This window comes from Phycodurus eques, chromosome 14, assembly GCF_024500275.1.
Source record: "Phycodurus eques isolate BA_2022a chromosome 14, UOR_Pequ_1.1, whole genome shotgun sequence".
In the NCBI taxonomy this organism is placed as follows: Eukaryota; Metazoa; Chordata; class Actinopteri; order Syngnathiformes; family Syngnathidae; genus Phycodurus; species Phycodurus eques.
The window spans coordinates 10,214,447-10,228,799 of record NC_084538.1 but is presented as its reverse complement, the minus strand read 5'-3'; the positions used below and the strand labels follow the sequence as shown (position 1 = coordinate 10,228,799).

The 14,353-nt window shown below is 41.7% G+C and overlaps 1 protein-coding gene across 2 annotated transcripts; it reads left to right on the top strand.

The window, feature by feature from the left end:
* The first annotated feature begins 8,181 nt into the window (after nucleotides 1–8,181).
* Nucleotides 8,182–12,977, top strand: klf11b (Kruppel like factor 11b). Of its 2 annotated transcripts, XM_061696048.1 has the most exons (4): nucleotides 8,182–8,373; nucleotides 8,976–9,263; nucleotides 10,703–11,558; nucleotides 12,182–12,977. In XM_061696048.1, exons 1-4 carry the CDS (start codon nucleotides 8,335–8,337, stop codon nucleotides 12,481–12,483), a joined length of 1,485 nt encoding a protein of 494 aa, XP_061552032.1. In that variant the 5' UTR covers nucleotides 8,182–8,334; the 3' UTR covers nucleotides 12,484–12,977. The 2 variants fall into 2 exon arrangements, with proteins under 2 accessions (XP_061552032.1, XP_061552031.1); XM_061696047.1 differs by lacking the exon at nucleotides 8,182–8,373 and having other exon boundaries at nucleotides 8,409–9,263.
* The last annotated feature ends 1,376 nt before the right edge of the window (nucleotides 12,978–14,353 follow it).

The following is a 14,353-nucleotide window of genomic DNA, read 5'->3' as shown; positions in this document are numbered from 1 at the left end:
TTTTTGAAGAGAGTGACACCAGGTATTTACTAACAGCAATCCTTTTTTCTTTATTGCCAAAAACAATTATCTCATTTTTGTTGTGGTTTGATTGAAATTTATTTTGGCTCATCCAGTTATTTATCTGTTTTAGACAGTGACACAACACCTCAATTGAACTGTAGTCATCTGGAGACACCGCTAGATATTACTGATCTGCATCGCTATGATAGTCCAAATTAAAGTTCTGATGAATTTGACACAAGGGTAGCATATACAGGCTGAACAGGAGGGTTCCAAGAACTGACCCTTGAGGGAACCCATAGGTCATTGCCATTCGATGAGATTGAACACTTCCAGTGGTTACAAAATAACTCCTTTCCTCTAGGTAGGACCTGAACCATTTAAGGACTGTTCCATTTAGACCTACCCATGTTTCCAACCTTTTTAGCAGTATATTATGATCCACCATATCAAAAGCTGCATTGAGGTCCAACAAGACCCGAATTGAAACCTTTCCCGAGTCAGTATTCAACCTGATATCATTTAGCACTTAGATAAGAGCAGATTCTGTACTGTGATCAGTTCGGAAACCTGATCGAAATTTGTCAAAAAGTCCATTTAAGTTCAAGAAATTGCTGAGTTTATAATAAATAACTTTCTCAACAATCTTGGCTATGAAAGGGAGATTTGAGATGGGTCTATAGCTTGCGAATGTGGAAGCTTCCAGCGTTCTATTTTTTAGCAGTGGCTTAATGGGAGCTACTTTAAGAGCTTTAAGAAACTCCCCTGATGAAGTGAGCAATTGATTATTTGCTGCAAATCAGCTAGTTTAGTATAGCAGAGAGTTCTTTAGATTTTTTTTCTTCATGTTATTGTCAACATGAATGTTAAAGTCTCCCGTTATGACAAAATAGTTGTAGTCAGTAAAAATAACATAGCAGTTCTGAAAAATCCTCCATAAATTTTCTATTGTATTTTCTATTGTATCCTGGAAGCCTATAAATTATTAAAACAATAAACTTTGGGTCACCTTTAACTAAAAAAACAGAGATATTCAAAATAGCTAAAATCACCCACTATAATTTCTGTACATTCAAATAATGATTTAAAAATAACAGCAATGCCACCGTCTTTTTTCCCTATTCGACACTTGTTCATAAAATAAAAATTTGCTGGTGTTGCCTCAGTATTACAGCTACTTTCTGTTAACCACGTTTCATTTAATAACAAAAAGTCCAGATCACAGGTTGTAATGACTTCATTAATCAACATTGATTTATTACCGAGGCACCTGATATTGAAAAGAGCTAGTCTCGCAGAGATAACTGGAGACAATGGTTTGATAGATTAACATTTTGTCCTCATTAAGTTTGTAGTTCTACTTTTTTTGTGTCATATTTCTTTGACCAATTTTCCGTCCCTTGTAATCACAGGGATCAAAAACGCCTGATCTCCATAGGGGTCTGACTTATTCTGGAAAAGACTATATCAGTCAGATATCAGTCAAATTCGCAGATAAGATTCTTCATGGGAGAGGAGGGGCCCTTCGCATCTTAGAGAACGGTGGTTTCAGGCGAGGGGGGATGGGAGTAAGATCTTGGCGTGGTGTGCGTTGGATTCCAATATTGACAATAGTCGTCATCCTGTCCGTCACACCTAACAGAGAATTTAGGCTACAGAAAAAGGATGGTTGGTTCACTATAAATACAGTATTAACTCTACGTGCTTTGTATCTATGGAGGCTACAGTATGTAAATGTATTGCCTTACACCATATTTTATTACAATGATTTATTTGTTTAATTCATTTATTCAATTTTTTTGGTTTTGGTTTATTTTTGTGTAGCATTTTGTTTTTCATTGCAGGTTTTGATTTCTTTGTTTATACCACAATATGTTTGTGTATTATTTATTTATTCTTTTCATTGTTATTTTCAAGGCAAAATACAGGAGTGCCGTTATACAGACTGGCCATGTACTGATTAACTGCACCGATGAAAAAAAAATGTCCATCCATTTTCTGTACTTCTTATCCTCACAAGGGTCGTAGGCGTGCTGGAGCCTATCCAAACTTGTGGGACACAAATACAAGTTATATAATGTAGTCGAGTCATCTGAGCATGGAAACCCACTGATACAGTAGATCTCACTATATGCAATATTTTATTCATATTAGTTCTCGATTATTGTTTTCAAGCTGCATGAGACTGTGCCTATCTACTCCCTAATTTATTTGACAGCACACGTTGTCTGTGGTTGAGCCACTTTTCCAGAAACGCTCTCAGATTCTAGCAAACGGAAAACGTCCTGCCGATGAACTGTCTGTGTACACGCTTGTTATGACATAACAAAAGTACTCCTTTGTTTCTTGTGTGCACTGAAAATAGCAGCGAGCATCTCCGGTGAGGTGCAGCACAGTGGAAGTGGACTCAGTAACACCGAATCTGCATTGTGATTTAACCCCAAGTGAATGATTTGATGATAATTCCACAGCAGCAGCAACATCATGAGGTGGCACACATGCGCAGTGCATCTCCAAGGGAGGCTCCACCGTGGGGAGCCCGGCAACCCTGCCTCCTGCTCCTCAAGTTGCCATGACAACAGACAGCCAGCCAGAAAGCGAGCAAGCAAGCTGGCAATCAGTGTCTCCTAGCAGCAGATTGGCCTCATTGTCTCCCGCTGATCAATCAGGAAGCAGGGGCTTGTGGTGGAATGTGTTGTTGTTGCTCATGTGTGGGAGAGGAAACGGGCCAGGTCTGGTGAGGTACACAAAGCATCCGCCATATTCACAACAATGACATCATCACAAGTCCAGCACTTGCTTTGCGACGGTAGCATTTATTGTCAGTTCTCAGAAAATACATTCTTGTTTTTCATGAAATATAAACTTAACTCTTGTTTGACTTGATGAGAGTACTAAAGGACGATTTGCTTTGTCGACAAGCTGAAAGTCAAGGTTGTACGTCAATGATCAATAATAATCAACAGTGACAATCAATAGTCACTATTAATAGTGTCACAATTAATGTTGGCTACATTCAGGCTGCTAGGAGACAGGACCTGAGTATTAGTTTATGTTACATATACTGTAAATACATACATGCAAACATACATACATACTGTATATGTATACATACATACATACGTATATACACTATAAACATCCAGTGTATATATATATATATATGGGTGATTGAAAAGTAAGTCCCTATTTTAAAATACTATGTTGTAATACCTTTCTCAATTTTTTTGTGTATGTTCCATGATTAAAGGAGTCTCTACTATGTTTACTCACATGCGAGTCTATTCTACCAATCCAACGACTTTGAAGAACATGAAGGGCGAATACGAGAAGTCATGTCTTCCATCCCACAAGAGTTCCTTGTGAATTCTATACCACAAGAGTTCCTTGTGAATTCAGTTAATGAGGTACCCAGGCAGCTTGAAAAGCTGGTGGCTAATGCTGGCGTAAACAGTAAAGGGGAATTTGTGAACAGCAGCAGATAGGCGGTGATTCACTGCAAATACACGTATGAAAAGCACTTCTAGGCTAGAAACAGTATACAGTGGTATCTTGACTTACGAGTGCCCCACCTTACAAGTTTTTTGAGTTACAAGCCATCACCTGGTCGATGTTTCGTATCGTGTTGTAGGACAAAATTAGATTTACGAGCGAGCTTCAGATACGTCGCCGCTTGGGGTAATTCCACGACGGAATTACATGTTAGATTTTGTTGTGCCGGACTACTTCCAGTTGACTTCCGTGTTTTCTTTTGAACGTGTTCTTTTACTCAACTTTTTTTTTTTTTTTTTTTTTTTTTTTTTTTTTGTGACGATACAAGAAATAAATCTGCCTTCTACTAAACTAAGATGGATTGGGGTTGGAACAACTGATACGATATGATATGGATGGCGGCGCTTGTCATGATTCTCGGGTGAGCCACGAAAATGTAAGGTATTATAGATAAAATTGTAACATTACACATTACATATCATATTAGAATGAAAATACACCTTTTTCACAACCCCGATAGGTACCGGTATACATTTATACAATGTGAAATAATTTTTTACAATTTTTCTTATACCTATATACTGTACGTATAATGCGCTCTGTCGACTTTTGATGATTTTCTTAGGGGTAAAACTACACATTATACACGACAACTAACAGTAGTTCATTGTGCGCCGTTCGTAACCTCGAAGCCGCGTATGTCTGGCCCATCGTAAACTGAGGATCGCAGAAGTAAAACCGTTGTCTGTAGTTGTCTGTCAGAGAGCTGTGCAGGAGCTGTTTGTGAAATATTACCCTGTGGTGGTATATTTAACCGTGCTCGGGCAACTCCCCCTTCCCTCCCTCCATATCCTCGATGACTCCTGCACTTCCTGGACCGGGGGGTGTGTGGGGGACACAGGAGGTAGGTGTGCGCTCGGAGGCCCGGCTAGGGCCCGTGTAACCTTTCCTCCAGATTCCCTAACTTAGTTAAAGCGGACTTCCCCACTTTAGATCGCAAACAGCAGTCGGGAGCGGGCTGCCTGTCACACGTTTGCTCTACCACCCCCGCCCCTGCACTGCATGCACTCCTTCACTCCTCGTGTTCTTCTGCAATGCCACCCACTGCCCTCATTGCACCCGACAGTCATGCTTATACTGTATGGGTAGCACACACAGATGGAGACACAGGTCTGCGGTGTTTGGCCGCCCGCACGCATCTACTTCTGCTGCATGCAAAAACTAATTCAAGAATGACGTTATGGGTATAGTGCGGTCAGCAAGGTTATTTTTCTACAGATTTAAACCCTTATGATAATCACATTGGGTGTGCTCCTATCCATCAAACCGGCCATTTTCTATAGCGCTTATCCAGTGGTAGGAAGTCACAAAGTAAGCTACAAATGGTTCCAAGTAGATTTTTTTTCCAAGTATCTGTACTTGAGCATTTATTACTTTCGCTCCCAACATTTGAAAACAGATATGATTACTTTCTACACCTTATTTTGTTAAAATAGGCTTATTACTTTTTTCAACCTCTGCAGATGATGACATGACGCTAATAGGTAGAAGCAAAGTCAACCGCGGTTAATATCTTGATTGATAGAAATCTTGGGGACTTATAAGGCGGAACGTGAACCAGGAAGCATTCATGACAATGATGCAATATCTTCGCAGGAGCAAGATATATATCTTCTACTATTACCAATGTCTTATTGTTATACAATTATTAATACTTTTACATAAGTACAGTGTGTAAGTACTTTTGCTCGTTAGGGTTGCGGGTGAGCTTGAGCCTGTCACAGCTGACTTTGGGCGAGATGCGGTGCACGCCCCTCGCCGGCCAATCGCAGGGCACCGAAGCGTTCACACCCAAATTCACACCTACGGACAATTTAGTCTTCAATAAACCTAACATGCATGTTTTTGGAATGTCAATCAAAACTGTGATGTAGATGTGCTAATCAATAGCCCATTGTACTGCCTCATAGTAAAAATGTAAAAAAAGAAATGTTCATAGATGTTGTATGGATCTCATAAGACTGTATCAAACTGAACCTATGGAATATGGTAATAACAGATAATAATGCTCAATTTTGAGAGGAATTTATTGACTGTCTATTTTTGAGGTTGTCGTGTAGACTGCATTGCATCACACTGAGATGTGGTTTTCGTTTTAATGAGCTAATCGAGAAGGGAAAACTTCAAGGGCAAATTCAATATATATCCATCTGTCCATTTCGTTTGTCCTCATTAGGGTCATGGGTGAGCTGGAGCCTAATCCCAGCTGACTTTGAGCTAGAGGTGAGGTAGACCTGCAAAAAAAAAAAAAAAAAAAAAAAAAAAAAAAAAAAAAAAAAAAAAACCTTCAGACTCACATTTACACCTATGGACAATTTAGAGTCTCAAATGAACCTAACAATGCATGTTTTTGGAACGTGGAAGGAAGACGGAGAAGAAAAAAAATCACGCAAGAACGGGAAGAAAATCCTACAAGAGATTCAAACCCTGAAACTGTGTGCTCCAATGTTTTGCTTTGTTAAATAACCTTCAATAGTTGATATTCCTGGCTGGATTTTTTTTTAGAGTGGGCTTTTGTGACACATGCTCCTTTCATTTGCGCAGCGTCCCTGATGTGTGTATGTAGGTCAGCACCAACTTTGCTTCTTGTGAATGCATTTTTGGGAAAACAAAGTGTCCGTATACCTTCTTTGACATTTAGTTTTAAGAATGTTTTCGTTATCTAGATAAGAAAGGATCTTGTTTTTGGGTTATCAGTTGTTCTGTAGACTGTCGTGTAGGTTTGGGGGGTCTTTGAGTGCATCAAGATTGAGTAGCAACTTTTTTGAAGTGTGGAGGCACATCACTGATATGGCCTCATGAATTGAAGTAACAGGTGAATTTAATGTAAGGGTGGGAATCGTACGGTCTGTGGGCCACATACAACCCCCGAGATCATTTCATCCGGACCGACATGCAGTTCTAAAAACAAATAAAACCTCAGAAGAACTGTAACAAAAGCCCCAAAGACAAATTCTCATAATATATATTAATGATAAAGCGGTACAGTAAATGGATGAATGGATGAATAAACATATTTTCGACCATTGCATCATATTTACTTAAAAATTAAGGGCTTTTAAAAACACAAGTGGCAATATGAGAAGGAATAAATGAATAAGAACAATTTCACTCACGTTTTAAAGCACAGTACTACCATCATTGTTTTGTATCTTAATATATATATATATATATATATATATATATATATATATATATATATATTTTTTTTTTTTTTTTTTTTTTTTTTTTTAATCAGCAGATGCACAAACGCCTTGAAAAAAAATAACACCCGTGCGCTTCATCCGACGCTAATGTCGCATTCAAAGACTATCGAAAAAAGCAGGGTCGACGTTCCCGCGTGCTCGCTGCGTTTCAGTCAACAACTCTGTCATGAACCACGTCGCTTTGCCTAAAATAGACGCGCACCCCCCCCTCCCCAACCCCCCACACACACACAATAGTATTATTGATCATTTGCGCCAAATAGATTTTCAAGTTAGAAAGTCATGGTGTGTTTTTCCAGGCCGTTTGGTTAAGTAACTGACCTCTACACGTTTGGACTTTTAAATCGAGTGACGTGATGTATCTTATACAATAATGTACTCATATCATTGTATTGCGTGTATGAGATATTTAGATAACGTTCTTCGGACAAAATATTAGTACAGTCTATAGACTTTTTACTTTTACTCTCTACATTTGAAAACAGCAAATTTCTACTCCATAATTTGTCAACATAGGCTTGTTAGTTATTTCAACTTCAATGGATGACGACAGGACGCTAAAAAAAAACAATGTTTAGGAGAATTCTTTTTATGTTGTCAGCACATAAATAAATAAATACATTCAGACACCATCACCAGCTTCTGGCATTTTAAAATTTGTCCGTAAAAAGATATAAAAATTAATAAAAGAGTTGAAAAGAAATACATAAATAATAGAAAATTAAAACAAAATGTAATAAAAAAGGGAAAATAATAGAAAATAAAAAGGGAACACATATAGGAAATAAACATAAATGAATGACTAAAAAACGATGTTAAAAATGTCAAATTAATAGAAAAATAATAGAAAGTAGGTCAAAGTAAAAAGGGGTATTTGATCAAATTGACAGTAAAATAATTCATTTTTACTTTACAAGAGTTGAATCAGTACTTTTTCCTTTTCTTTTTATGCAAGTATTTGTACATCTACTTAAGTACACAGTGTGAGTATTTTTTCCTCCTTTTGCTCCAAGTCACCAGACAGCATATTATGTCAATCCGCTTGCATTTCCAATTGGACATCATCCTTTCTAATGTGCAACGGCTGTGGCAATCGCGCGAAGTCTTTGTATTCCCACAGTCCACGAAGGCAGCATAGACTCGATCGACCTTTCGCCTAGTTGAGCGGATGGCAGTTCACCGGGTTTACTGTGACACTGCTGACTCGCGAGGCCACGCCCACCAACGGCCACGCACCCCGTTTCCTCCAACCGCCCGCTGAGCACGCACTGTCCACGTGCACGCCGCCCGCCGATTGGCCGAGGCGCTGCACACACACGATTGCGATTGGGCGAGTGTTGCCACCCGCCCGGTGCGCGTTGTGACTTTTGTTTTTCTTTTTTCTCTCCGCCCCCTGTTTTACTCACACAGCTGAGAGAAAAGAGGGAGCCAGACCGAGAGTGGTGAAAAAAGAAAAAGAAAAAAGAAGTTACCTCAGCCCTGCCTCAGAACAAGCAGCGGCACCGGGAAGCGCCGTCTCTTTGTTCACTTAACTGGGCTTTGACCAGCACAAAAAGTGACATTTTTTTGACTCATGCCATCCCGGAAGTATATCGAAATGGACCCTCGTGGAGTAAGACACATTTTTTTTTTTTTTACCTTGTTATTTTAGGCTCTGTGACGTCTTGAATTTTGTCCTGTAACTTGTTTATGAGCGTTTAACTGTCATGGCCTGCTTTACCGTCAACGTTACGCAACCTGTGGTCATTTTGGATGAATGTCAGCATCCTTTTAGCGCACAAAAGGCACCTTACGTCACATTTTTGGGGTCTTTTTAAATTTGTAGCAATGTCAGTTTAAAATATAACTTGTTTTGTCATGGACCTGTGTCTCCATGTAACGTGCAAAGAGGGCTTGTTTACTGTAAGAAAGCAAAGGTATGGCCAAGCTTCCTGAGGCAAACCTGCTTTATGGGGATTTCACATGGCTCATCTGGGAAGCACGTCACTCTTTGGTCTACATTTGGTCATGGGAGGCGTCCTGACTCTAAATGTGGGACAGTGCATGCTGGGCCAGGGTGCAGTCAGCAGCCTTCCCCCCTCTTGGCTTCATTTGCAAGTTGAGAAGAAGGAAACGATGACCGTCTGACCTATTGTCAGTGCGGTTATTTTCGTCATCAGCGCCATGATTCGACCTGAGTTAGAGTATCATCGTTTACGCCGCTCTTCCTTTCAGAACATGTCCGCCGACCAGTGCGGGTCCTACGCGAAACGGAGGAGGCGCAACGCCGCCGAGCAGCCCGTCCCCGGCGGCAACAGCAGATGCTCTCCCGGTCTGGAGTACACGGACCTGGAGGCCGCCGAGGCGCTGGTGTGCATGAGCTCATGGGGCCACTTTGTCAGCAGCAACAGGCCCAACCCCTGCAAGCCGCGACCCCTGACCCCAGCCTCTGACTCCTGCGACTCCATCCTGCCCACCGAGCTCCCGGAGGCCCCAAAAGACTTTGTGTCCCTATCCTCCCTGGTAAGATTCCAACCACTAACCGCACGGTCCCAAACTCTTAGACCCATGATTGGTTGAAATGGTCAAATTTTTTTCTGGCCAAATAGCCTTTCAATTCATGTTTGATATAGGACACTGAACCCCCGCATATTCTATCTGGTGGCATCTTAGTGTCAAGGTAACAATTTGAAGTGAGTTGAGGAGCTTCATTTAGACAAAAGTAGTCATTTGCTGCCACCGTGTGGCATCTACACCAATGTTAAAACCTTTTGGTGGGGGTCAGTTACTCGCAGGTTTTCGCTATTCGCGGCAGGGCTCGGAATATATGTATATGTTAATGTTATAACAGTATATGATATATTTTGGTCTGGCGACCAGTCCGGGGTATAGGCTAACCCGCCTCTTGCCCCAAGTTAGCTGTGATAGGGTTCAGTTACCCGCAACTCAAAGGAGGACAAGCGACACAGAAAATGGATGGATATGAGTAATTTGGGGCAGAGCCTGATTTATGGTGGGTGGAGCCTGGACGAGGTGAAGACCTTTACAAAACTGTTTCCCAAGCAACCGTGAGAGATCATCAGATGTGCTGTGGGAAATGATACAATTTCAATTAATTGGACTAAAAAAATATATATATTCACTTCTTTGGTCATCGATCTATGCTAGTGACTTATAATGTCAGGCAGAACAATTAAATGACCTTTCACTAGATGGCATCAGGTATATAAATAAATAAAATACATACATAAATAAATGAATGGGAACTAAACTCAAAATGTTTTTGATAAGAATATGTTGTAGGTGCCCCCACTAGTCTAAACCCAGTATTCTGATTAATATTGCATTTGTGGAATAAGAATTAAATGGATTAATCCATCAGTTTTCATCCATCCCTGTGGGCTGCCATGTTTGGCAATATCACCATCTCACGTCGACCGAAATTAACATCATAACGTTTCTCACGCTTGCGTTGTGAACGTCACGTGACCAAACCCGGAAAGCAGGTAGCAGACTTCCCCTTGTATGCTGTTATAACTAGCACCACTATAAGTTGATTACATGATAGATTGAACAAAACTTTAGCAAGTTTGGGTTCAAGTTGGGAAACACTTGGGTCTCAAGCAGTTACCCACTAAACAGGGCTTAGTGAACAAAAATGTCACAAAGTGGATACCTGCCTGTCACTATAGGTCCCTGGCATAGATAGATAGTTAGATAGATAGATAGATGAACAACGTTACATTTATTTGTAATAGTTCAGTAATTTTCAAACCATTTAAGTGAAATTTTCTACAGGACACTTGATGATCTCTCATTCATGGCGCACTGTTGGAAATCACTGCTTTAGACAGATCCTAAATTAATCTGCACCCATCGGGGAGAATTTGTAAAATTAGAGACGACCACCCAAGACTTGTTTGGACGTTCCGTCTGATTGTTATCTTTCCGTTTCCTCACAGTGTATGACTCCGCCTCACAGCCCCAGTTTTGCTGAGAACTCATCCTCCAACAGTGGCGCATCCTCTCAATGCGTTGCCTCCTCCGTCGCCAAGAGCCCACCCTCGCTCGCCCCTCCCTGCAGGTCCATGGCGACGAGCGTAATCCGCCACACGGCAGACAGCTCCCCCTGCCAATACCACATTCCGGTGGCCCCCAATTTAGAGAAGGCGACCTCCTGCCAGCAGCCGCAGCAGCAGAGCTTCACGCCTCCATCGCCTTGTCTTTCTCTTCCTGTCACACCCTCACCAACCGAGGCTAGTCCTCCCAAGCCTTCTTTGGACAATGTCTCGACACCCATTCCTGTTAACAGTCAACCACAAAACAGCCCCCCTGCTCAGGCGAACCTGACCCCGCCTCCAGTCACCAGCCCTCAAATCATCTGCCAGATGTTCCCCTTTAGGGGCCAATCAGGTATAATATCAGCCTTAATCCCCAGCGCAGTCCAGACGTCCTCCGCAGGGGCCCGGGCTGTCTCCACGCCCATTCTCCCCCAGCCTGCCGCCGCAAGCCCCGCCACAGTGCAGCAGTCCCTCATCATGGGCTCGGCGGTGCCTCACGGCACAGTGATGCTGGTCCTCCCACCGTCCTCGGTCCCCCAGACGCCCCACGGCCCTCAGACTGTCATGACGCTGGGCAACACCAAACTGCTTCCGCTGGCTCCGGCCCCGGTGTACGTGCCGACTGGGCCCGGCGGCTGCGGCGCAGCCACAAAGATGGACTTTTCCCGCCGGAGAAACTACGTGTGCAACTTTCCTGGCTGCAGGAAGACGTACTTCAAGAGCTCGCACCTCAAGGCTCATCTTCGCACGCACACGGGTGAGCATTTTTTTGGCCCGCTGTTAATAACGCACAAGAATGCGGAATTCAGTGGGGCCACCACAGCATCCTATTTGTTAGAATTCCTCAAAGGAGGAGAGTGATCTCATCATTCTACACCAGTGTTTCCCAACCTTTATTGAGTCAAGGCAGATATTTGACATCACAAAAATCTCACGCCATACCACCTAACAAAAGTGTCACAAAGGCTATAGAAAAAGCGCAAAAGCTCTGAATAGGTGAGTTTTTTTCAGCAAATAGCTGAGTATAGGTTCCACAGAACACACAGTGAAAATGTAAATCTGTGAAGATCAAATAGTGGGGGTTCACTGTCTAACATGAATGCGCTTATTTCAGTCTACCCACAAACCTTCTTTCATTTAGTGAATAAGAATGTAATTGTTCTGCCAAATGCATTTCACCCAAAAATTAAGTACAACTGAACTGTGGTGCCCATACCACACTTTTAGAATCACTGATCTAGTGGAAGAGCATTCACTTGTTCTGCCTATCACTATAGTATACATGCGATACACATGGTGGTTGGAAATCACGATTCTATACATGGATGTCATATGACTGTTTCGTAACTAGCTTATCTTCTTTTATCTGTTTTTTTTTAGGTGAGAAGCCGTTCAGCTGTAGCTGGGACGGCTGCGACAAAAGGTTCGCCCGCTCCGACGAGCTCTCCCGCCACCGGCGGACACACACCGGCGAGAAGAAGTTTGTGTGCTCCGTGTGCGACCGACGATTCATGCGCAGCGATCACCTCACGAAACACGCCCGCCGCCACATGACCACCAAGAAAATTCCCACCTGGCAGGCCGATGTTAGGAACCTGAACAAGATGGCTGCGGGCAAGAACCCTCCTTCCAAACCCAGCCTCGCCACAATCAGCATGCTAGTACCCGCCGGCTCTCAGTAGGCAAGGAACACTTAACTAATACAGGGAGCGGCCTGGCACATACGGCCGTCTTGACTCACGGGCATAAAAGAAAAACAAAAGAAAAAACATGCACTGGACCTTTACATCTCTACTGCTCATTTGTACATTTACACAAAATGATTCTTTTTGTTTAATGGATGCACTCTTTGCCAAAGCCTTTGTACGACTTCGAATTTCGTATTCTTCACCCTTTCCGCAACAATTTTTATTTGTTGTGACATGTATATGTGAATGTATTGTGTCCTATTTGAGGAACGTGCTGAGATTATATATATATATATATATATATATATATATATATATATATATATATATATATATATATATATATATATATGTATGTGTGTGTGTGTGTGTATAAAACAATGTAATTATTCATATGTAATCACCATTACTATGATTATACCTTGATGATTACTGCATACCTTTATGTCTAACTTTCATATTATTTAATACATATTTGTAATTAAAAAGATGACTCATTTACTGTTCATTCAGTGTTCTTTGTGGGTTGTCTTCTACTTGAAATCATGACTTTTCCAATGTCTAATCCAGGAAAAACAAGGTGCGGGTTCTCAGTTGAGTCAGCAATCCTCCATAAAAGACCTGCCTTCCCACATCCTGCGTTTGACACCACTGGCCTTTTTTGGTCTGAAGCTCGCACGCGCATCCTCCTCAATGTGCTGACGAGCAAGTGGGACAGCCTCCCTACTGGCTCTGTGATTGGTTTATCGGTGCTATAAAAGCTTAGTTTTGTAAGACCACGCAGAGACGTCATGTCTTGTTTATTCTCCAGGTTGCCAGACTGCTCAATGAGTCAGGGCAGACTAAAAATGTTGAGTGAGCTCTCCTTTTTTTTCCACTCACCATTAGATCCCAGTCACTTTTGGTCACATGGGGCCAAGGAGAAGATATTTGTTGATAAAACTTCACCTTGACATATGATGATTGAAAACAGCTTATGAGGCATTATGGACACTTGTTTTTCAACTGTTTTAAGTGTGATTGACCTTGTTTTTCAACTGTTTTAAGTGTGATTGACAAAGGAGGCCAACACCGCAAGTAGTGGTTAGCACACCCGCCTCACAGGTCTGAGTGGGTTTTCCCAAGGTACTCTGGCTTCCTCCCACATTCTAAAATCAAGTATGTTAGGTCAACTTTAGACTCTAAATTGTTCATATGTGTGAATGTGAGCGTGAGTGGTTGTTTTCTATATGTGCTGTGCGATTGGGTGGGGACCAGTCTGTGGTGTATCCTGCCTCTCAACCAAAGTCCTAATAAGGACAAGTGCTATTAAAAAAAAAAAATCATGCATGACTAGAAAAAAAACTAAATTAAAACCTGCTATATTTATTATCATGCTCCATCGATTCATTTTCGATACCGCTTATCCTCGCCGGGATTATATACCTAATTATACCATAGTTTCTATCATGATATATTATTTTATGTAATTCAAATATAATTTATATAAGGCAACTTGAATCCAGTGTGCCCATTGATGCCTCCTCCATTTTTCTTCCTGGTAGTGGTCTCACCTAGCAACAACGCCCTCCTTCCAATCAGGTAGAGAGAAAATACGAACTGTTGGGGGCGCGACCAATCAGATCGCTTCCCTACACACCCGCCTCTTCACCTTACTGACCGATTTACTCGCGGCTTGGTTGGTCCCCAGGAGCACGGTACACAGCGACATCTTGTGGCGAAATTGAAACATCATCCTTATTTATTGTCGAGTATAAAAATGTGAAACAACACACTTCTAAATTGAACGTTGTAAATTATGTGACTTAAAACGTCCAATTAATGTAATTTACAGCAAATAGTTTTACGTGTGAATGAGAAAAAT

Coding starts and splice junctions, on each gene's coding strand:
- klf11b (XM_061696047.1), top strand. CDS start 8,925: ATGATTCGACCTGAGTTAGAGTATCATCGTTTACGCCGCTCTTCCTTT. Junction 9,264..10,702: donor TTGTGTCCCTATCCTCCCTG/GTAAGATTCCAA, acceptor GTTTCCTCACAG/TGTATGACTCCGCCTCACAG. Junction 11,559..12,181: donor TCATCTTCGCACGCACACGG/GTGAGCATTTTT, acceptor GTTTTTTTTTAG/GTGAGAAGCCGTTCAGCTGT.